The 25804-nt window shown below is 40.4% G+C and overlaps 1 protein-coding gene across 1 annotated transcript; it reads right to left on the bottom strand.

Annotated features, from left to right (window-relative positions):
* Window positions 1–5351: 5351 nt before the first annotated feature.
* Window positions 5352–22165, bottom strand: Gm34768 (predicted gene, 34768). The gene is made up of 7 exons (XM_006497581.1): window positions 21930–22165; window positions 13706–13820; window positions 13380–13553; window positions 11845–11951; window positions 9833–9866; window positions 8762–8951; window positions 5352–5416 (listed from the first exon to the last, which is right to left on the bottom strand). Exons 1-7 carry the CDS (start codon window positions 22163–22165, stop codon window positions 5352–5354), a joined length of 921 nt encoding a protein of 306 aa, XP_006497644.1.
* Between the last annotated feature and the right edge of the window lie 3639 nt (window positions 22166–25804).

Here is a 25804-nt window from a genome sequence, read left to right as displayed (position 1 = left end):
GAAATGTAAATTTACAATTTTTATTTGTTAAACACAGCAAGTTTTTTTCCTAGCTCACTGATGTAGCCCTCTTTCTGGGACTCTTCCTCTGGCTCTTCCTCAGTAAAGGGCACCTTGTTTCTCTATTCTCTACTATACACCTTTATTCTAGGATTCTGACAGCACCTCCCAGGTTGAAGTCCCCCTCTCTTCACACTCTAACCCTCTCTCCTCCCTCAAGACTCACCAGGGTTCTGCTATTAGAAGTGTCCATCTTCCTTGCTTGCCACAGCAACATTCCATCCTATTACCATATTCCAGTTGCACAAACAGAGTCCACACATGCACTTTGAACTCTAACCTGTGGTTCCAGGACTCCATAGTTTTTCCCCAGGCATAAATTCCACTCCTCACTCTAACCTGTGAGAGTCAATCCCTGGAAAGACCTTGTGAGTCACTGGCAGAGCTATTCCATGACCAGTAGGAGCCTAAATTCTAGCTTCCTTTGGGCACATTAACCCTCCTACTTCCTTTGGGTACACTAACCCTCCTACTTCTTCAGGACCACCTTCACCCTTGTTGCTATTATAATTAATGGTCCTAATTACTCCTCCTTCCTTGGCTATCCCACCCCTACTAAGTCTCCAAGACCATTACCGTCTATACTGAAGGACTCAATGCCTCTAACCATCATAAGTAGAGATCTCACACTTTCAACCCTCAACCTCCCAGGACTTATGGCACTCACTTGGCAGAACTCATCTCCTTGTTTTGCTGTGTTCTTACCTTTCCCATCATCTGTAGACACACATGGATAGTCTCTCTTCCTCAGCAGAAAGAATACTCATACTCCCATCCCTATGCTACTTGGAGATAACGACCCTATGACCCTCTTGGAGTGCCAACTGGCTCTGCTGGTCTGGTCGAGCCCTCGTTTCTCATCACAAAAGCACCCTAGCCCTGACATTGGCAGGACCTTTGGGGAGGATCTTCTTTACTCACAGTGTGGGGGTTGGGAGATGCTTGTTTCTTGGGGAGAGGCACTCTTAAGAGGCAAGGCCTATTAGGAGTAGATGTGGCCTTGTTGGAGGAATTGACTCACTGTGGCAGTGGGCTTTGAAGTTTCATCCATTTCTGAAGATAGCTTTCTCCTAGCTCCCTGATGATGTCAGTCTTCTGACAGATTTTGGATCAAGATGGAGAACTCTCAGCTCCTTCTTTAGCACTTTGTCTGCCTAAACACTACCATTCTTCCTGCCTTGGTATTGGACTGAACCTCTGAACCTGTAAGATAGTCCCAAAGAACTTCTGTCCTTTATAAGTGTTGCCATGGTCATGGTGTCTGTTCCCGCAATAGAAACCTTAAGACACGCAAAACGTGGTTTTGCCAACTCTCTTCTTGGTACCTTATCCATTTCAACAAGACACGTTCTAATCTAACTCACCCCTAATAGCACCTGCCAGTGAGCTCAGAAGCGATCCCTTTCTCTGGTAGACTAAGCATCACTTGGGTATCCTGTTCACAATTGGCACTGAGTGACTGCAAATGTGAGCTTCAAGTCAATCCACACTACTAGCCTTAACTTCTTATCTCAAGTCTCTCTATGCTTGTCTCCTTTCTCTTTCATTTCTCATAGAAAATCCCAGGCACCAGGGATGTGAGATAGTCCCAGGACCCATTGGGGAGGTCTTTAGTCAAAATGACCAACAGTGGGGAAATGGAACCTGAAGAGACCACCTCCAGTAGATAGACATGTTCCTGAGCTGAGGGATTTGGCAATCCACACATCTCAAAAATTTTGTCCCAGAATTGCTTCTGTCTAAAGAAAATGCAGAGACAAAATTGGAGCAGAGACTGAAGGAAAGGCCAGAGTCAGCCCCAACTTTGCATCCATCTCATACACAGACACCAAACTCTAACAGTATTGATAATGACAAGATGTGCATGCAGTCTAGCATAGGCATAATCTGAGACTCTCTACCAGCATCTGACTGAGTCATATGCATGTTTACACCCATTGGACTGAGCCTGGGGACCCCTATGGGAAGAATTAGGAGAAGGACTGAAGAAGCTGAAGGGGATTGCAACCCCATAGGATGAACAACACTATCAACTAATTGCACACCTCAGAGCTCCCAAGAACTAAGCCACCAACCAAACAGCATACAAGGGCTAGTCCATGGCCCCTGCTACAGGATTGCCTTGTCTGGCCTCATAGGGAGGGTATGGGCTTGTTCCTGTGGATGCTTGATGCCCTAGAGGAGTGGGATGCTAGAAGGCTGAAGTAGGAATGAGTGAGTGGGTGAGGGAGCACACTTTTAGAGGCAAATGGGAGGGTAAAGAGGTGGGGTGCTTGTGGAGGGGGTCCTAAGAAGGGGGGTAACATTTGAAATGTGAATAAATAATTACTAAAAAAGAGTGGGATAACAAATACTAAAAACCTTCTAAAAATGTCATATGGTAGCGTGATACTATAGAAACTTCCTAAGGTATATACATAGACCCGTGTATAAAAAGAATGAAAAAAAAAGTTACCCTACAATGGGGTAATGATGGCTCTATTCAACACCACAGGGTTAAAAATATTCTGTAGCAGGAAGAGGTTGCTGCTTTTGCAGTGTTAACAATCTGGGTCATATAAAACCCCAATATCCAGGGAATTGCTAACGTTCTTGGTCACCCTCTAGAACCTGATGGTAAGAACTTATTCCTGGAGACCTCACACCTCGAGTCCTATAACATGTGGAAATCAATAATATAACCTGGAAACATTTTTCCTACTAGCTAGCTAGCCTTCATAGTTCTAGCGAGCTGCAATGCACACTGCTAGAGGAGAAAAGAAATCAGCAGTCTAACACAGATGTGAACCCTGCTACCTGCAACTGAATAGCATTGCAGGACATAACTGGTGGTAAATAAGACTCTTGATTATCCTGAAAATAATTTACCATTTTCTAATTGGATGTAAGGCCCACTCTATATGTCAAACCCAAACCTGGAACCTTTTTCTGAGCCAAGAACCTGTGACTAAATGGATTATATCCTTAGTGGAGAACCTACTACTAGTGCACTGCTACATGGACAGAGAATTTAACTGACACTTAATGACTCCTAACAAATAGTAACAATATGAACATATCAAATGTTTGAACATGGAGAATATTTCTATCTCCTAAAGTGTGGTTATATGACACTGCTGAACACAGGAAAATTTCTTTTGAGTCTCACAGAATTAATACAAAATGGACTTCACAAGTGTGCACTTACCGGGGTTCTTGGAAGCTGTTCATTCTCTTTTGATTGGAGTTTTATGGCAGCTTCTAGGTCTGCATTTTCAGCTGTGAGCCTAAAAATATGTTTTAGAATGATTGTGCATATCTGGTCACATTAGAAAATACCAAATTAGTTTCTGAAAAAACATGTGAATGATTACACAAATTCTGAAATTTTGAAAGATAGTGATTTGGAAACTATCACTTTTTGTGTGCCCCTTTATCTGTATAAACTTTAGCAGTAATTTGAAGAAATATGCATTTTCTGTTTTTGTCTTAGTGGGTATTAAACTTTCATGCATACAAAGCATACACACATGGAGTGAGTACCATCCACCAATGTAAACTTTGAACTTTAAGTAACTAAGACTAGAATTTTTTCCTGATTTCCAGAGTGTGTAGTTAGTATGATTGATGCAATTTCTCTTTCTTCGTTGCTTTCTTATAAACAATAGAGCTATTCAGCACAGTGCTTTCATTATAGACCTCTGTGAGTGACTCTCATGTCCCAAGCTCTTGACGCAGTGTCTGTGTGTTCACAAAATACCTCACGCAATATAGTCAGTGCCCCGTGATCTGCTGCCAAAGACAGAACGCTGCCATCAGATCTCTCCTGACAGATAGACTAGAGGTTCTCTGAAATGCTGAGCCAGTATCGTTTTCTCTATCACGCTGACTTCTGAGCCATTACCTCAGTAGTGAGGAAAGTGATTAAAAAGGAAGTTGGTGCCACATCATCACTTCTGTGATGAAACTGCCCATGTGCTTCTCTTAGACTTTGGAGACTTGATTTGTAAGCATTTGGAAAGCCTGGGAGCTGTGGTTTACAGTTGGCTCAAAATAAGGCTGGACTAATGAACCACTCTTGCATGAGTTCATAAGACAAGAACTCATTTACAACAGTGCAGATCATGAGCCTTCAGGTAGAATAAAGTACTCTTCTACAGAGTGGGCCCGAGGCCATACATATTAGATTCTGTCCTGGAATCTGGATCCTTGCCTGAAGTTCCTGGTGATATGGAGTTTAAAAGTAGTCAATACGTTTATCTAGTATAGGAAATATTCCAAAAATCATTACAGTTCAGGCTATCACATTGTTAATGCTCATGGTTTTAGCTTTGCTTACAGTGATATTCGAAAGTAAAAAGGATAAACAGGTGGGTCACAAGTATGCAGTTTAGTAAAAAATGGGGTGTCATCCTGGTGTTTAGACAAGATGGTGAACCAGGTAAAAGGCCCAGCAACACTGAGAACAGGTTAGAACAGTTTGCATTAAGAGTGCTGCCTTTGAGACAAGGCCAACCTTCAAAAGTCCAAGCATAAAAGTAAGACAAAGTGGCAATGCATTCTTTAGGAGAGCAGTGACTCTCAAGGGCACCATGTAGACAGCCTCTGTGACACTCTGTTGCAAAAAGCCAGATAGGGAAGTGAGTCTTGAGGTATAGCTGCCCTGTGTCCACAGGCCTGGGCATTACTTGAGCTGCAAAATCACTTCCTAGTAACCATTCTGGTGATGGTCCTGTAGTTTATGTCAAAATTCAAGTGTAACATGACAATGGTGGGATGAAGCCATATTGCATAGAAAAGTCAGTGAGGCAAGGCCCTGTGTAGATACAGGACATCTGAGTGGTTTGTGTGTAAAGCAGTGTAGGTGAATCCTAAGTTGTCAGGCACTAAGAAGTGATAGGATGGTGCAGATGTCAGGAAGAGGAGATTTTAAGTGAGAGAAATATCAGCAAATGAGTGGAACTGTCCTAAGAGTTAGTGACAAACTACAAATGTTCTATTTATCCTCTAATGTAAACAGTTAAAATAGTTCTCAAATATTGGGGCATCATACCTCATATTGTGTATCTCTGCTCGCAACTTAGTCTTTTCAAACTCGATTTGAGACCTTTCTTTTTGTACTACAATAATGTCATTTCTTAAACTTTCATTTTCTTCTGTGATTAGTTCACAATTAAGTTTTTTAATTTCCATTGATCTTTTATATGAAGAAACTGCAAACCAGACTTGCACTAGGCTGCCAGAATCTGTATTGGATAAAAAGCACAATTTAAGTATTGCAGCACTTTTCATAAATAAACCAGAATAGAGTTTCACATAAACTTATGGTGCACTGCAGAAAGGTATACTGAGGACACAGTGGAATACATGGTACAATCTACAGGTAAAAAGAGAAGACAGTTAAAGTATTTTGCCTAAAACCAAATAGAGAAGAGAAGAAAGACATAAAAACTAACATTAAAGACTCAGATGATACTGAAATCAAACAAAGTTTTAATGTCAAATAGGCATGCAGGAGTATGTCCTAATGGAAGAGAGGAGTAGGCATGAAGTGAGAACAAGAAACAGCTGGTCAGAGTGTGAGGAGGCACATTGCCAGTGATCTACAGCAAGTGCCCAGAGGTTACTGCTCTCCAATTCCACCCAAGGTCAAGTAAAAGGTGCTGATTTCGATTCCTACCTCAAACAACACAAATCAGAAAAAAATGTGTTTTAAAAACTGAAGATTACATACTTCAGACATGTCAGAAATTGTTAGCTAATAAACACTAAAATAGTTAGATGATATTACCCCAATTCTCTATCTCTGTGCTAAGAGATAGTTCAGACTAGGTTAGAACAGGGTGAGGACAAAGCTGTTCTGACTCCCCCAGACTCCTGGAGCTGAGCTGGTGAATAAGGCAGCCAGAAATCACAGGTCAGAAGTCTGGAAAAAAGACACAAAGAAGAGATGATGCTCTGGGCATCTCACTAGGCCATTGTGAACATACTACAGAGCACACAACATGAGTACTCCAGGAAATATTCTGGGGCTTAGACACTCAATGTCTCACACAATTAAAGGAGAGCATCGGGTGTCCTCACAGTGCCAGGAAGAGGGCATGTCTTCCCATATGCCAAACTGAACCAGGAATAATTCACAGAACCATAGTTAGCAAAAAACAATGTCATGCTTTAGTAAAAGAGAATAAGCAATACACTGGTTACAACCAAGGTATAGAAAGGATAACATTTGTTGTGGCTTACCTAATGATTATACAAACAACAAAGGGAGGATCAAACTGTCTATAAGCAATATAAAATGCATATATAGAATTCAGAAGAAATGGATAGAATGTAATGGAGCAAGAAGAAAGACATAAAATAAACATTACAGACTCAAATGATAATGAAATGAAACTAAGTTTTGACATCAAATAAGATAAAACAAAATCATAATTATAATTATATTATACCAATTACATTAAGTTATATACAAATGTTTATAAATAATAAATAATAAAAATAAATAAATGTATATCATGAGTTCATGGGTTTTATTTAAATAGTTTATCATTTATTACTGTAAGGACACACAGATATGGGTGTTAATTTAAATTTGAAACTAGTACAAAGACTGTGCACAATAGAAGAATATAAAAAATGCTAAGATGCATATTACAAAACTGATCACATTTCATGGACATTCCTAGTTGCAACTATGATAAGCTCAAGTCTTATGAGACTGTGAGGAAAAGGCCACGTGACATAGGTAAATCTTATGTGTGCAGCTTTTCTTTTCAATAAATTTCTCTCTAAATTAAGAAGCTTCTCATAATTGTATGTATCTTTTACACATAAATCTATATGGCACATTAAACACAGACAATCTGTCTTAACAACGCTTTTGAGCACTGGTACAACCTGCTCTCACCAGTGTGTTGAAAAGTTATATTTTGGGAGAAAGAAAACATTTGTGTATATTTAAAATGTTTAAGTGTAAGTTTCTGGTTTTGTCATATGATGCAAACACAGATGGTGTTTTGATGAAGCAAGTCCCAAGGGAGGACAAGTCATGTTTGGAGAAATTCTAAGTGGAACTCAAAGACAGTAGAAGGGAGGCTTGCATAGCTAACTGTGCAACTCTGCCTTGGTTTTTCCTCTTTACTGTTATCCACTTTGTTGAAAGAGGCATTGCAGAGAATTCTTGGCATTCCAGCTGGTCTTTGTAGCTCCTGCTGACTTGGGCCTACTCAGGGAAGGCCTGGTATTTTCTGCTGACTCATGCCACCATTGCTGACTCATGTTTGGTGTACTAGACTGTTGGTATCCTGAGACTACTGAACTGGACTGATATTTTCTTGACTGTGGGGATTCGAATCACCCCCCAAGAACTACTTTAAAACAGGTACATATCCACATGTCCTATTTCCAAACTTTTTCCCTACCTTTGGATGGTGGGCTAGAAAGGTGATTGAAGCATTTGAGAACCCTTATTAAAGTATGTATTTAAAAATCTAACCTTACAAAATGTTGTGACATCATTTGAAAGGATGAGTTCCAGCAAGATTTCTCAGTTATTAAAGTGATTGTTATGCAAGCTATTCTAACCCGAATTTGTACCTCAGTACCCAAAACATAGCAGGTTTGAGGGTGTTTTGGGGTTTGTGTGTGTGTTGTTGTTGTTGCTGTTGTTGTTGTTGTGCTTTCCTTTCTTAAGCTATGCATGTTGGTATCTCCTGCCATCTTAATGAAAGGGAGGCATAGACAGGAGGATACATGGAGCTCACTGGTTTGCCAACCTAATTGAATTGGTTAGCTTTGGCATCACTGAGAGTTGCTATTCCAAAAGAAATAAGATTGAGAGCACTTGAGGAAGATGCATTACAGGAACACATACAGATATGCAGCATACACACATGCATGTGCACTCAAACACACACATACACGAATATATTAACACCCACACCCCACAATATTGTAATTCATTGGAGCAGATAAAAATTAGATACATCAACCTCAAGGAAGCTAGCTCAATGTATTCTGGTGTTCTGTGCAAGCATGAGAACTTGAGTTCAAATCTCCATACAAAATACATATGACACACATGTGCCTGTAGCCCAGCCTTTGAGAGCAACAGACAAGATTATTAGTGCTGGTGTGCCAACCTACCTTCAGCCTCAATGAGATACCATCTCAAAGGAATAAATAGGATAATGATAGAGCAGGACACCTGAACTTCTCCTCTAGTCTGTGCATGCAAACAGATGCTCACACCCAGGTATAATAAAAATCAAATATTTTTTAAAGATTATAGAAGACAATGTTACCATAAGACAAGTAAAAGAGAGGAGCCAATAAAGCACAAGCTGTAGTCTAAGAGTGTCTCCTCAAACTATCATATGGCAGAGCCATCATGGAGGAATTCCGCATCCTTTACCAAAGTGACTCCAGAGAGCTGCTTCAATCCTCCAGCCACATGAAGAAGTAATGAAAAGGCACAGCCCACCAACTTACTGTATTGGCATTCTGGCCTGTTCCATTTTGTTGTAACACATGAGTCTAATGTAACAACCCCAAGGCCACAGTGTCATGCTTGCTTACTGAAGCTCAGAAGGCTTGGTGGCAGCTCCTGCGGAGACTAGTTTCCTGTTCTTTGATATCAAGCATGCCTGTGTCATGAGCAATACTCTAATTCACCCTCGTCAATACCACACACAGAGGCTGCATGCAAAACCCCTACCTTTGCTCTGCCTCCTGAGCTGTTCAATAAGATGCAGAATAGTGTCGAAACTGATCATCTCACAGTCCTCTAAGTTTCCCTCAGATGCTGATATTAGTTCGTTAAGGTCAACTATAAGATTTCCTTGTTCTTTGTCACACATAAGATCTCCTTGTTCTTTGTCAAACACAAGATTTCCTTGTTCTTTGACCTACAAAATGAAAAATAGCAATTTCAGATATCTTCATGTTGTGTACACCATATACTAAATATAAAGAAGAGACAAATACTCATGTTTTACATAAGTAACAAGCAAGATGCTTCTGAAAGACCTAATTTTGACAGGAAAGACACCTTTACTATTGGTGACTTTTACAAATGTTTTGGGAAGAAATGTTTGAATATAACAAAAGAATCTTAATTTTTATTTTATTTTTACTATATTTCTTTTTTTAATTTTTTATTAGATATTTTCCTAATTTACGTTTCAAATGTTATCCCCGTTCCTAGTTTCCCCTCTGAAAATCCCCTATCCCCTCCTGTCTCCCCCTTCTCCCCAACTCACCAACTCCCATTCCTGGTCCTGACATTCCCCTATTCTGGGGCCTACAGCCTTCACAGGACCAAGGGCCTCTCCTCCCATTGATGACCGACTAGGCCATCCTCTGCTACATATATAGCTAGAGCCACAAGTTCCACCATGAGCTTTCTTTGATTGGTGGTATAGTTCCAAGGAGCTCTGGGGGTACTGGTTAGTTCATATTGATGTTCCTTCTATGGGGCTTCAGTCCTCATCAGCTCCCTGGGTATTTCTCTGAGTCCTTCATTGGGGACCTTGTGCTCTGTCTAATGGATGACTGTGAGCATTCACTTCTCTATTTGCCAGGCACTGGGAATGCCTCTCAGAAGACACCTATATCAGGCTCCTGTCAGCAGGCTCTTGTCAGCAAGCTCTTGTTGGCATCTGCCTAGTGACTGGGTTTAGTGGTTGTTTATGGGATGGATCCCATATTTCTAACTCACTTTATAATGTATTAGTTTGACCTTTATGCTGTATCTTAATAAATATGATTTTAAATTAATTTCCCATACCTCTTCCTTTTCATCGGAAGTTTTCTTTGAAGACCTACAGAAAAATGATATCCTTTCAGATGAATATTAAATTTGTAAAATAAAACACACAAAAAAGTTTATTTCCCCTATCCATAAAACTTACCAGGTATTACAAATAAAATAATTTATTTCCTACAAAGGAAATAAGCTTTAGAAAAGAAGAGGAACATTGATATACAATTTATACCACTACTATAATCATAAAAAGATGGAAATTACAATTGGAGACACAGCTCCAGTTAACAGCAGGTACAGCTTCTGCACAGGAGGAGTTGAGTTGAGTGCAGTAGCCAGGACACTGTGTGGCTGTGTGGCTCACAACCAACTCTAACTCCAGCTCCAGAGACATCTAATACCTGTGCCTTCTTCAGCCACCTGCACACATCTGCACACTCAACTACAAGCACAAACATGAGCATACAATTTAAAATAATGATGATAATAATAATAATTTTTAAATAATAAATGTAAATCCAGTATTATGCTAGTTAGGATAAGGGGAAAACATAATATCTGATGCTTTGTTTAATAGAGGTAAATAGACCAACATTTCGAATGTCGTTCACAGAAAAATAAGTCTCATATCAAAAATCACTGTCCCGTAGGCTACACTGGTGTCCAGTTACTGACTCACATAATTTTGCTAGGTGAATTGAAAATGGTCTGAGAACCACCTGTCATTGGTACAAAACTAAGTTTTGCAACACAGAAATAGCCTTCATCATTTTCAAATCAACCATGCATATAAAAAGAACTCATGGCTTCACTTTGTCCAAAATGTACAGTGAGTCCCATGAAACAGTTGAAAAAATTGAAAGATAAAATGTAGGAAACTTAAGAATAAATGGATATGTTATTTTTCTGGGAGGAATTCCAGGGGCTATAAAAACATGAAATTTACAAACTGCATTTGTCTTTTCTATATATGTCCTACCAATTCCAGTCCACATAAATTAGAAAACACTTAAACTTCTCATGTGTCTTCAGTGAAGTGGAAATAGTTGGAGGAGAACCAGAGTCCTTCTTCTTTTTTTTTAGCCTATGTTTCTCCAGTGGTTTTCACACTAAAATGCTCAATCTACACAACCTATTAATGCACACGTTATTGAAATAAAGATAGGCTCAATGACCAATAGGGTGTGTGTGTGTGTGTGTGTGTGTGTGTGTGTGTGTGTGTGTGTGTGCGCGCGCACCCATGTGTCTATGTGTGCATTTGTGTGCAAGAGTGTGTTTGCATGTGTGGGGGTGCACCTGATTGAGTGTCTCCATGCATGCAAATGTGTGTGTGTGCATGTGTGCGTGCGTGCTTGTGTGCATGAAGACAGACTTGGGTTTTGTCTGTGTCTGTCCTACTACTCACTGTGGCTGATCAAAATCTTAAGGCAATCCCCACTTGTCAAAGTTATGAGTGTTGAGGATGTTAGGGATTCACTATCAAACAAATAAAAAGAAAAATCTTTGAAGAAAACAGTCACTGAAGAGAAGAAATTCTTTCCAAAACGTACTTTTAGTTACTATTGCAGTTTTTAAAGAAATGAATATAAAAGACAGATTTTTTTAAAAATTAATGTTTAAGCTATTCATTTTTAATCAAATATCAGAATATAGACGTCAAAATCTATACTAAGCCAGTGATTGGGCAGTGTAGAAGAAAGGGAGAAAAGGAGAATCAAGAGTGGGAAGTGGGATAGGTAGGAGGAGAGGAGGAAGGTGAGGGGAGAAGAGAGGGTGGAGGGAGAGGAGGAGATGCCACCATAAACCAGAACCCCCTGGTCAGGAGAAACCTCAAGAAGCAAGGGGTCTCATAACTGGTGAATAATTTAGTACAGTGCCAGAACTGCCAGGCATACAGCTTATAATTATAATATCTGGATTACGTGGGGTTTTATACCTATGTAATAGGATTGGAAATTCCAACAACAGGGCTTCAGGGATTGTGCACACTATAGAATTCCATAAAAACAAAAAGATAAAAGAATTAGTAACTTTACCTGTCTAATTCATCAACTTCCTCTATCTTTTCTTCCTTGTTTTCTAAAAGTTTTGCCAGGTTGTCATGGTTTTTTAATTGAGCCAGTTTAAGTGGTGTGAAGCTATCCTATAAAAAATAATAATTTATAACTCTCAGAACTTGATATTTCTCAATGGACAATCATGTGGAAGACACAGTGGAGCTCACATCCTCTGAGGGTCTGTGAGCCACATTCTTGACCTTCTCAAACATTGTGCTCTCATACAGATCCATTCTTCATGAGCCATCAGAGTGCATTTGATACATGTATCAGTTAATTCACAAACCATGCCTTAATGATCCACTTGAAACAAAATGTCTGCCATGGATTCCTCATACCACTAGTAGAGTCTAAACAGTTTCTTCCATAGCCTGGTGAGAATGCAAATGCTTCTGAAATGCTGTCAGCTCCAAGTCACTGAAGCAGAGAATGCTTGCCAAAAAAGCACCATGCAGAGAGGATAACATGGCACAGTATTTCTTCCATGCATATATTGTATGCATATTAATACTATTTCTCTAACAAATGAACATGGCATTTATGTTAGACATCATATTCTGGAAAATAATATTCTTTGAAATATGAAGGATTAAACCTTGTGCTAGAGATGCAATTAAGTAATCTCTCATGAAAAATATTGAAAACTTTTCAACTATGATTTAAATTTGGGGAATTAGACTTTTTAGTCTAGTTCTTTATAATAAAGCTGTAATGAAAATCAGCATAAAATGCAGTCAATTGACAATGTGCCCTGAACAACTTCTCCAATAGTTTTTACTTCACCTATATTGCATTGTCACTGAAATAATTATTTAGTTGGAAATGAATATCAAAGTCAACTATGAGTTTTCATAGGCCAGGCATGGTAGAGAATGTCCAAAAGCCCATTACTTCAGAGGTTAAGGAATATACAAGTTCACTGTCATCCTCATTACATAACAAGTTCCAGGCCAACCTTGATTGTGTAAAATTCTGTCTCATAAATTAATGGACAAACCAACTCTCTAGTTACCAATTACAAATGAAAGTCCAGTGTTGTCAGAACTCTATGAAATGAACTGACATGCTGATATGGGTACTATGTGGATTAACTGACAGGAAGATTCATAATTTAGGCACTTGTAATATAGAAACCCGGTATCTTATTGATGTTTGTTCATGCATTGGAAGTATAAGACAACATGAAATCCTGAACAGCTACAGTTAAGAGAGTACCCATAGGGAAATTGTAAAGACCTTCAGACTTGCCACGGATGGAGGTAATAATTCTCTTTAGAATGTTCATCAGGAGAGTAAAGGAGGAGAAAGTGCTTCAGGGAAGGGAAGCTTGGGAAGATGGAGTTCCCATCAAATCTGACTCATCTAGACAAGTCTTAAGTTTGTGAGATTTATAAAATTCACTTATTACATCTCACATTTGAGAGATTCTTATGTTAAAGCTGCATCAGGACCCCAATGAAATATTTTAAAGTATGTAGCAAATAATCTGTAAATCAAAGCTGTGTCTTCTGTACCTCATTCCTTATAGTGATGTCAGCATGATGGGCCAGCAGTTTGGCTGCCATTGACATGTTGTTATGCCAAACAGCATAGTGCAGTGCTGTGTTCCCACTGCTGTCCATAGCATTTGGATCAGCACCGTGTTCTAATAACATGGCGATACATTCTTCACGCTCATACTGTGAAGCCTGTGGGTATTAAATCAAAAAATAGATGGGAAACATGAGAAAAACAAAAATTCCATAGATTTCACTAATTATTTGCATTTAGCTGAGATCATGTTTATTCCCAGAATCCCTATTGAATCTGTGTCACCCTGAAATTGTTGGGTGCTGTCTACCTTAATTAGTGCTGTGCTGTTGTCACTGTCGCGGAGATCAATGTCACAATTCTGCTCTATTAGAAGGGCAACTACGTCCGGATGGCCATGCACACAAGCAAAGTGTAACATAGTTCTGTGAAAATGAAGAAATTTTAAGAATTTTTACAAAAATAGGTCAAAACCACACAATTATTCAAGTAATTCTCATTAACTTGGGGCAGCCAAGTCAAAGATATTTTTTTGCTTCCAGTGTTGGAAACACGGTACATACATTCCTATATCAGAGGCAAGGATACCATCATTGAGTTGAATGCCTGATGTGTTAGTTATGTTTCCATTGCTGCGATGAAACAACACAGCCAAAGCAACATGGGGAGGAAGATAGAAATGGTCCTCACAGTCTGTCTTCTAATGGCCCTCAGAAGCTTCCCAAGCCAGGCCTCCATCCACTGAATTACCCTCAACATTCTTTTTCGTTTTTTTTTTTTTAATTAGGTATTTTCCTCATTTACATTTCCAATGCTATCCCAAAAGTCCCCCATATCCTTCCACCCCCCTACCCACCCACTCCCACTCTTTAGCCCTGGCGTTCCCCTGTACTGGGGCATATAAAGTTTGCAAGTCCAATGTGTCTCTCTTTCCAGTGATGGCCGACTAGGCCATCTTTTGATACATATGCAGCTAGAGTCAAGAGCTCCGGGGTACTGGTTAGCATACACTAGCAAGATTTTGCTGAAAGGACCCTGATATAGCTGTCTCTTGTGAGACTACGCCGGGGCCTAGCAAACACAGAAGTGGATGCTCACAGTTTGCTATTGGATGGATCACTGGGCCCCCAGTGGAGGAGCTAGAGAAAATACCCAAAGAGCTAAAGGGATCTGCAACCCTATGGGTGGAACTCTCAACATTCTTAACTACCAAGCTCCTACAGAACAGCTCACCAAGTATTGAAAACTTAGTGGCATTTCTTGCACAATATTCCAAAGTCCTTCTGCAACCCTCCCACCCCACACCCACAACCACCTCACCCCACCTCACCCAAAAAAAACATGGTCAGCTCTGTCATGGCAATCACCTCTAAGCTAGTACCAAGTTGTCATATTTAGGATTTCCACTGTGTGATGAAACACAATGACCAAAACTTCTTGGGGATGAAAGGGCTTATTTCACACACCGTTCTAGATAACAGCTCATCCCTAAAAGTTGTGAGTATAGGAACTCCTGTAGGCAGGAGCTGATTATGGCAGGCTGTGGAGGAGGGCTGCTTACTAGCTTGCACTCCATCTCTTCCTGAGCCTGATTTCTCATGGAAACCAGAACCACCAGCCCAGGGATGGCACCACCCACAATGGGCAGGGTCCCCCACCATCAATCACTAAGTAAGGAACTGCCCTACAGAATTGCCTACAACCAGATCTTAAGGAGAAATTGTTTCGGTTGAGGTTCCCTCCTCTCAGATGACTTTAGTTTGCTTCAAGTTGACCTAAAACCATCCAGCACAGTTGGCTAAAGTAACTATTCTAAATTAGAACTTACCTCAATTTGGATTCTAATCCTACTTTAAACTCTGTTGCTACCCACTGTTTTATCCTCTCCATATCTAAGCCCCTCATACACAAAAGGGAATCAGAGTAAACTCATCTCACAGGTCATAGTGGGATTATTGAACAAACACACATGCAAAGGATTTAGAGCTGTTTCTACCATGAAACTGCTCAGCATTTAGATGCTTGGATATTCCTCTTTAAGCCGTGGTCTTGCAACAGAGCTCAGGTTGGTCTTGAATTCACCATGTGTCTCAGGAGCCTTAAACTTGCAACCTTCCCACTGTAGGCCACTGGTACCTGGCATCACAAGTGACCACACTCTGCCTGGCTTATGACACTCTGACAACTTTACACTAGCATGAGGCTTATAACTCATGATGTATTGAGCTTTACCTGATAACAGGTTTTAGATTTCATAATTCATAAAGTGTGTAGGAATCATAACCAACTGTGCTTACTTTGAATCACAGGTGATATATTCTAAAGAATTCTGGGAGTTCTAGTCATAATACTTAAATACATTCAAGATGTGAAAAGCGGATATGATAATAGCAAATGATTTCTGAACATAACTATTTCTTTGATTTCTAAATCTTTCGCTAAAGAAAAACCAGGACTCAAATGAGAAAGTATGGATAATTTTAGAGATGGCTCAGCGGTTAAGAGCACTGACTGCTCTTCCAGATGTTCTGAGTTCAAATCCCAGCAACCACATGGTGGCTCACAACCATCTATAATGGGATCTGGCACCGCCCTCTTCTGGCACACTGCTATACATGCAATTCTCATATACATTATTTAGATTTATACAGTGTTAAGAAATGTGAAGTTTCAGCTGGGCATGATGGCGCACGGCTTTAATCCCAGCACTCGGGAGGCAGAGGCAGGCGGATTTCTGAGTTTGAGGTGAGCCTGGTCTCCAAAGTGAGTTCCAGGACAGCCAGGGCTACACAGAGAAACCCAGTCTCAAAAAACAAAAACAAAAACAAAAACGAAAACGAAAACGAAGAGGAAGAAGAAGAAGAAGAAGAAGAAGAAGAAGAAGAAGAAGAAGAAGAAGAAGAAGAAGAAGAAGAAGAAGAAGAAGAAGAAGAAGAGGAGGAGGAGGAGGAAGGGGAAGGGGAAGGGGAAGGGGAAGGGGAAGGGGAAGGGGAAGGGGAAGAAGGGGAAGGGGAAGAAGAAGAAGGGGAAGGGGAAGGGGAAGAAGAAGAAGGGGAAGGGGAAGGGGAAGAAGAAGAAGGGGAAGGGGAAGGGGAAGAAGAAGAAGAAGAAGAAGAAGAAGAAGAAGAAGAAGAAGAAGAAGAAGAAGAAGAAGAAGAAGAAGAAGAAGAAGAAGAAGACGACGACGACGACGACGACGAAGAAGAAGAAGAAGAAGAAGAAGAAGAAGAAGAAGAAGAAGAAGAAGAAGAAGAAGACGAAGACGAAGAAGAAGACGAAGACGAAGACGAAGAAGAAGAAGAAGAAGAAGAAGAAGAAGAAGAAGAAGAAGAAGAAGAAGAAGAAGAAGAAGAAGAAGGAAGAAGGAGAAGAAGAAGAAGAAGAAGAAGAAGAAGAAGAAGAAGAAGAAGAAGAAGAAGAAGAAGAAGAAGAAGAAGGAAGAAGAAGAAGAAGAAATGTGAAGTTTCAATTATGGGATAGTAGTTTCAGATACTGGTATGATTTTTCAAAGTAACTACTCTTTACAATTTCTTAATTCAGAAATGCTGCTAATTGAAAGGAAAGAGGTAAAGTTTCTATTGAAATTTAGACTCATTTCTCTAAACTTTCTATTCAGCTCAAGAAAATGTGCACAGAAGCTGTGGAACCTGTGGAATTAGGGAAAGGCTTGAAGAAGCTGAAAAGGAGGGTGACCCTGTAGGAGGACCAGCAGTCTCAATTAACCTGGACCCCCAAGATCTCTCAAACACTGGACCACCAGCCAGGCAGCATACACCAGCTGATATGAAGCCCCCAACACATATACAGCAGAGGACTGCCAGGTCTGGGTTCAGTCAGGGAAGATGCACCTAACCCTCAAGAGACTGGAGGCCATAGGGAGTTTAGAGGTCTGGTTGGGTGGAGTTGGGGGGTGGGGACATTCTCGTGGAGACATGAGTTTGGGAAGATGGTATGAGATGTGGAACAGTCCAAAGGTGTACCAGAAGAGGGGAATAAAATACGGAGTGTAATTAATTAATTACTTTAAAAAAAGAAAGACCAAAAAAAAAAAAAGTGAAAGCCATTTACAAGCCATAGAATAAGTATGCTACATAACAGAAAATCCAAGTGAATTTGGTGAACTACTGAGTAAAGATAATAGATAAAGATTAGGAGTTCAATGATTTATATTGAAAAATTTGGAGCATTTTAATAAATTTAATTATCAATTCTTTTAATTATCACTCACAACCCATAAATCATGGAATGAGTAAGACTGTACTTACAGTTGTTTTATCATCAGGCCATAAGAGGTATAAATTAACATATTCTCTGTGATCATTCTCTTCCCATTAAGTGAGGAAATAACATTAACAAAAGAATATAAACTGCAAGTGAATATCTTAACTGCAAAACCTTTCCATTAGCATTTGCTGCTACTCCAGGTTGATTCTTTGGACTACAGTCATTCATTGTCGTGTGTGTTTGTGTGTGTGTGTGTGTGTGTGTGTGTGTGTGTGTGTGTGTGTGTATCTGTGAGGTTTTGAGTACATATGAGAGTGCTTATATGTGTTAGTGTGTGTTTGTGTATGCTTGTGTGCATGTGAGTGTATATGAATGTATATGTGTCTTTGTGTCTGGATGTGTGCATATGTGTGTTCATGAGTGTGTGTGCATGTATGTCATGAGTGTACATGTGTGTGTTCATGTGTATTGGGGTGTTCATGGTGGTATATGTGTTTGTGTGCATGTGTTTATTAGTGTGTGTGCCTGTATGCATTGTGGGCATGTGTGTGTGTCAGTGTGTCTGTATATCTCTGTGTGTGCACGCAGGGTTAAGGTTATATGTGTGCATGTGTGTGTGCATGTGTGTGTGTGTGCCTGTTTGCATTGTAGGCATGTGTGTTATGTGTGTGTGTGTGTGTGTGTGTGTGTGTGTGTGTGTGTGTGTTTGTATGCTTGCATGTGTTCCTATTTATATTCTGGATAAATGATGTTATCAAATCTTTAAATTTCTGTTTTATTATTTCCACATCAAGACACATTTAAGAAAAGTTTTTCATTTAAATAGTTGCAATATAGGTTATTCATGTTGTCATTTATTGAAATAAATATGTATTTCAATATTCAGGAAGCTATGTTGAATTGGTTTAAATGACAACTTGCCACAACTTAGAATCACCTGTAATCAGAGCCTTAACTGTGGGATTTTCCACATCAGGTTTGCTGTGTGGGGTGTCTATGGGGTATTCTTTTGTTAAATTTGTGAAAAGACACACTGTGGGTGCCAATGTTCCATAGGCTGAGTAATGATACCCAACAGAGAGCAAATCGGTTGCTTTTGGGTTGGTAGTTTAGTTCCTGAGAGCTGGGGTGCGGGGGCAGGGGGGTAGTCTGGTTGGTTGATATTGTCCTTTCTATGGGGTTGCAAATCCCTTCAGCAATTTTGGTTCTTCCTCTAACCTACTGGAACCCATTCTGCTCCAATGGTTGGCTAGGAGCTTCAGCATCTGTATTAGTCAGGCTCTGGCAGAGCCTCTCAGGAGACAGCCATATCAGGCTCCTGTCAACAAGTGCTTCTTGGCATTAGCAATACTGTCTGGTTTCGGTTCTAGAGATGGGATGGATCCCCTCTCCCAGCCGGGTCCCTTCCTCTGCCCCCATGATTGCTTTCTTTTCCCTCCCAAGTAGGATTGAGGCATCCTCATTTGGGCCCTTCAGCTTGTTAACTTCTTGAGTTCTGAGGATTGTATACTAGGTATTCTGTACTTTTTTGGTTAATATCCACTTAGTAGTGAGTTCATACCATGCATGCCCTTAGGGTCTGAGTTACCTCACTCAGGATGATATTTTCTAGTTCCATCCATGTGCTTACAAAACCCATGATGTCCTCACTCTTAATAGCTGAGTAATACTCCATTGTGTAAATGAACCACATTTTCTGTATCTATCCTTCCATTGTGGGACATCTGGGTTGTTTTCAGCTTCAGTCTGTCACTAATAAGGCTGCTATGCACGTAGTGGAACATTTGCCCCTGTGGCATGGTAGAGCATCTTTTGGATATATGCCCAAAGCTGGTATAGCTGGGTTTTCAGGTAGATCTATTTCCAGGTTTCTGAGGAACTTCCAGATTAATTTCCAGAGTGGTTGTACTGGTTAGCAGTCCTACCAGCAATGGAGGAGTGTTTCTCTTTGTCTACATCTCCATTAACATGTGCTGTCATCTGAGTTTGTGACCTTAGCCATTGTGATTGGTGTAATGTGGAATCTCAGGGACGTTTTGATTTGCATTTCCCTGATCACTAATGACTTTGAACATTTCTTTAAGCGTTTCTTGACCATTTGAGAGTCCTCTGTTGTGAATTCTATTTAGACCGATAACTCACTTTTTCATTAGGTTGTTTTTTGGTGGTTAGCTTCTTGAGTGTCTTTATATATTTTGAATATTAGCCTTCTCCAAATGATATAAATAATCAACAAAACCAAAACCTGGTTCTTTAAGAAAATCAACAAGATAGAAAAATGTGTAGCCAAACTAACCAAAGGGTCCAGAGACAGTATCCAAATTATCAAAATCAGAAAAGAAAATGGAGATATAACAACAGAAACTGAGGAAATTCAAATAATCATCAGATCATACTGCAAAAGCCAACACTCAACAAAACTGGAAAATCTAAGTGATATGGATGATTTTTCTAAACAGACACCACATATCAAAGTTAAATCAAGAGCAGGTAAACTATCTAAACAGGACCATATCCCCTAAGGAAATAGAGGAAGTTATTTTAAAAAACAAAACAACAACAACAACAACAACAACAAAACCTTCCCAACCAAAAATAGCCTAGGGACAGGGAATTTCAGTGGAGAATTCTATCAGACCTTCAAAGAAGAGCTAGTGCCAATATTCCTCAAACTATTTCATAAAATAGAGACAGAAGGAATACTACCCAATTCTTTCTATGGATCCACAATTACTCTGATACCTACACCACACAAGGACCCAAGCAAAAAAGAGAACTTCAGACTAATTTCTCTTATGATATAGATACAAAAATACTCAATAAAATTCTCGCAAACCAAATGTAAGAACACATCAAAACCATCATTCACCACGATCAAGTAGGTTTCATGCCAGGGATGCAAGTTTGGTTCAAAATACAAAAATCCATTAATTTAATCCACTATATAAACAAACTCAAAAAAAATCACATGTTTATCTCATTAGGTTCTGAAAAAGCATTTGACAAAATACATCCCTTCATGTTTAAAGTATTGGAGAGATCAGGAATTCAACACCCATTCCTAAACATAATAAAAGCAATATACAGCAGAACAACAGCCAATAACCAATTAAATGGACAGCTTTTCACTTTTAAAGTTATACTTTCCTGCTGACTATTATGACTGCAGTCATTAAACCTCTTGAAAAACTACTATAAATGGAAAGAAAGCAAGCCTGCATTTGTGATAAACATATTCTATAACATTTTCAGAAAACTGCAGCTAAAATAATGATGTCTAATTATTTTTGTGTATATAATAAACTGATTAATTAACAAACCTTCAGTTTTTCATTAACAGTTGTTTTATAAATCTAAAGGGATTGGGTGTTTAGAGAGTATATCAAAATACAAAACAAATATGTTTGAGAATTATTATATGTACCATATTCATAATCTGGCCCTTTCCAAGAAACTTCATGTGTTCATGGCAGAAATCACAGATAAGGAAAAAAACCAAGGTGCCATCTGACTAGGATGGCATATTGGATGTGAATTCTTTGTGATGTACAGATTGAGAAAATGATGGGAAACAAACCACTCCATACAAAATTGCTGAGGGAAACCAAAGCTATAGTATAGTTTTCAGATGATGAAAAGCACAAAGAAATATCAAGGTCAGGTAGGAGTAAAGGGGATGCAGTCTGTGTGGCTCTCCACAGGCCAAGGAAAGCTAAACCTTCCAGAAGATAAATCATGTGGTCCTGAATGTCTGCCGTGGGCTACAAAATGAGACCATAGTTTCTAGAAACCTGAAATTCAGCTAGAGCTAGCCTTTGAAAATGACTCCAAAGAGTAAAGTTAGCATTGCAGGAGTTCATGTTGGTTCTCTGTATACTTCCCATGGGTGTACTCAGACTCCAAATTGAAAGGGTGCCTATTACTTAAAGCAAGTTACTTTGTGGGATTGAAGGAATAAAATGTATTAACACCTGCATGAAAATAAAGTCAACCTACTATAGTGCCTGGGAGAGAAACAGGAAAAGAGGAGGGTTGGATATCAAAACATTAAGAAATTCAAGAACCAAGGGAGTTCTGTGGTAAACAGCTCTAGGTCAGCAGTGCCTCCCTCCTCAGACTTCATGGAGCAATAGAAGAACTGCCAAGCACTGAGATTACCAGGACACCTTAGTGACAAAGGTCACCAGCAAGGAAAACATTGGCAGATCCTTCCTAGTCCTAGTCCTTGGGGCAACTTAGGGAAGCTGACACTTTCTTTCTCTACCTACCTCCCAGCCTGCCCCTTTCGCCTCACTCCCAGCCCCAGTCACCTGTTATTCTTGTCTCGGTCATTAATGCCATTTTTCCCAAGTTCCAGTCTGCGCTGAACCGTGGCAACATGACCCAGGCTAGCAGCTTTGTGGATCTTTCTGAAGGCTTTGTAGCTTTTGGGCTGTCTGAGGGAATGGAAGCTAGTAGCACTCCATTGTGTCCTCCCAGGGCCTGGGAAGAACTCCCTCTGGCTGGTGGAGGATTGCCTTTGGTTCCAGCAGCACAGGAAACTCATGGCGGAGCTCCCCACCCACCCACCCACCCGGAGTCACCCCGACCCTTCCCCTCCCTCTTGGCTCTTGGCCACTCTCAGAATCAACACACTGATGTAGATCTGAGAGTAAATCTTGTCAACACTGTCAGCAATAACAGGACAAAGCACCCACAAAGAAAGTCAGTAGAATATAGTCCAAGCAGTGCGGGTTCTCGGGTCAACTGAAGGCTGTTCCACTGTTACCAAGCAACGCATCTAAACACAGGCATGCACACTCTGACCAATGGGAAAGCTGAGGTCCAACAACTGTGATAGAGGTTCTCAGCATGCTTGCTGTGCATGCGCAAGACCTGATCTGGAAAATTGGCTTGCTAGCTCAACTTATCATGGCCTTTATTGGAGACTCCTCAAGTCTGCACTGGTTTAGTCTCAAGGACACTTTCCTAAAACATCTCAGTCACCCTACCCTTTGTTTGCCTTCATTTCTAAGGAAAAAAAGCCACTGAGCCCCCACTGTGTGGTCTATGGGGATTTAGCTGGAGTCACCAGGAAAGGAAGATGACTTTGGTGGCTCCAGAAGCACTGACAAGAGCAAGGTATGTTTATCTCTCTACTTAATGGCCAGCAGGTCAAAGAAGGGGTAAAGAAAAACATCAAAGACTTTCTAGAATTAAATGAAAGTGAAAGCACAACATACCCAAATTTATGGGACACAATGAAATCAGTGCTAAGAGGAAAAAGTGTCTTCATTAAAAAAAAATGGATATTATTCATAATAACAACCTAAATGTATACCTGAAAGTTCTAGGAAAAAAAAAAAAAAGAAGCAAACACACCCAAAAGGAGTAGACACCAAAAATAATCAAGCTCAGGATGGAAATCAATCTATTAGAAACAAAGACAACAGGACAATGAGTCAACCAAACAAAGAGATGGTTCTTTGAGAAAATCAACAAGATAGACAAACCACTATACAAACTAAATAAGAGGCAGAGAGATGATATCCATATTAACAAAAACAAGAATCAAAAGGGAAACATAAGAGCAGACCCTGAGAAAACTTAAAAATCATTAGGTCTTCCCTGAAAAGCATCTTCTCAAGTAAAACTGGTAAATCTGAAGGAAATGGGTGATTTTCTAGATAGATACTCACCAAAGTTAAATCAAGATTAGGGAAACGAACTAATCCTACAACTCCTAAAGAAATCAAAGCAGACATTAAAATCTAGAGGCTGATAGACTGAGGTTCCCAGATTCCAGGCAACTAAGACTCAAGGGCCAAGATCATCATCAGGTCCCACAAGAAAACCAGCCAAGAAGACTGAGGACAGTATTCTGGTGTCCTAGGGGTGGCTAGTACATCCCACAAGTCAGAGATGGACACAGAAAGGGTCTCCTGGGAGCAGACTAATGACAAATTGGGAGTGGGCTAGGGGATAAAGGCATTGGCCCTGCAAACATGGTGACCTCAAGAGATCTGTTCTCAGAAATCTTGAAGGTGGAAGGAGACATCTGACTCCAAACCATTGTCCTCTGACACCCGGATACACATCCCACCCCAACACACTACACAGCTATAGAAAGTATTAAAAGTTCAAAATGAAGGCCAGGAGGCCAAGCCTGACAGCCTACCTGTCAATCTACACACACACACAAACACACACACACACACACACACACACACTGAATGAGAACAACAGGTGACATCCCAAGTTCACCTGGATGTCAGGGACCTAACCAGACTTGGTGACCTGCTTTCTAGTTCTAGACCTCTCCCTGGCAGGAACCAGCCCTGCATCCTAGCATCCTAGGGCATGGATTTCTGGAGAGTCCCCCTAAGACTTTGAAATCTTCCTCTGCCTACTGAGACCTTTCGTTTTCTGGAGAACCACCCCTCTTCTCACACATACATACCCCTCAGTCAGTGTCTACATCTGGAACTGACTGATATACAAGGTAGGAGTTCCAAGCTGCCTAGGCAGCTGAGGCCCCATTTTACAAACACAATGAAATTATTTCCAGCAAGTCTCAGGCTGGCTGTGTAAGCACATGCCTGGTGTGTGTGTGTGTGTGTGTGTGTGTGTGTGTGTGTGTGTGTGTGTGTATGTGACTTTTTCCATTACCAGCATCTTTCTAGCTGTACCTCAGAATATTACTGCTTTTCTCTCTGTTCCATGTTTCTAGCTCTTTCTTCATCGTGGTTTTGCTCACCTGTCCCAGTCTTTGATTCTCAGTGGATCTAGTTTGCTTTCTGTATTGAATGCTCCAGAGAGCAAAGAGGTGTTTCCTCTTTTTAACTTTGCCCCTAGACCCTCTGTCTCTCATGCAAGTTTTGGATTAATGGGAAATGGATCAATCGCTACAATGCTTGCTGCTCAATCATGATATGAGTTCATGTCCTTAGCACGCTTGTAAAAACCTGGGTGCAATGATGTAAGTCTGTAATTTCAGTGCTCAGGAGGTAAAGACCACAGAATCCCTGGAAATCTTAGGTCAGCTAAAATAGCTGAATGGGTGAGCTTTAGATTCAGTGAGAGACCCTACCTCAAAACAGAAAGAAAGACAGAGAGAGAGAGAGAGAGAGAGAGAGAGAGAGAAAGGAAGGAAGGAAGGAAGGAAGGAAGGAAGGAAGGAAGGAAGGAAGAAAGGAAGAAAGGAAGAAAGGAAGAAAGGAAGAAAGGAAGAAAGGAAGAAAGGAAGAAAGGAAGGAAGAAAGAAAGAAAGAAAGAAAGAAAGAAAGAAAGAAAGAAAGAAAGAGATAGGAATGAAGAGGAAGACACCTGATATTGACCTCTGGCCTCCACATATATGTATGTATGTATGTATGTATGTATGTATGTATGTATGTATGTATCTGTATACACAAATGTGTGTGTGTATGAATATGTATATAAGCACACACATACACACATACACATAATACATGCACACATCTAGGGCCACCTAAATGTGCCCCATACCATGTGAGTCCAATTTGCTGAACACACATTGGCCGGTGAGACCATGTTCTTCAAGGAAGGATGTGGGTGGAGGTCAGAAGGCAGTGTCCCATATCCCCACTCCTTAACATGAACACGGGACTCAGGGGAATGGAGCATGTCCTAGGGAAGTGATCTAGAGTCAGGTGTGTAATTGGAGCTGATACCTTTGCTGACAAAGCTCATACCAGCTTTGGTGTGGGGCATGTGGGAAGATTCTAACCAACCTGAACCCAGCTGATTCCATTTATAAGTAGAGATACCACAGATCCGTAGGGGTAAGCCTGAAATACCTCAGCTCCTCAGGTTGTAGCTGCTGGCCCCAGCTCAGACTACTAAACCTATAAACAAAAACCTACCCAGTTCAGTGACAACAAAGACAAAGAAAAACCATGTTTGTTTTTTGGCTAATCTGCAGCCCTGCTCTCACCCCTGGAGCTGGACTCTGTGCATGTGCCAGCATGTATTTATGTATGTCCTGGCATGTGTTAATGTGTGGGATGTGTAAGAAAGGCTATTTAAGATGGTTAAGGCCCTGGAGGCAGCTCAAAAGTTACAGTGCAAAGGGCTCCAGAGACACTGAGTCCAGGGCTATGGGGAGAGATGGTCGCAGGTCACTAAGGTGGCCCTGGGCCCCAAGGTGAGGGACTCTATCCCTTTCTTACCTCCTTCAAGTCTGTGG

This window comes from Mus musculus, chromosome 2, assembly GCF_000001635.26.
Source record: "Mus musculus strain C57BL/6J chromosome 2, GRCm38.p6 C57BL/6J".
NCBI lineage: Eukaryota > Metazoa > Chordata > Mammalia > Rodentia > Muridae > Mus > Mus musculus.
Note: the sequence above shows the minus strand (reverse complement) of the source record. Positions and strands in the feature narration are given on the sequence as shown.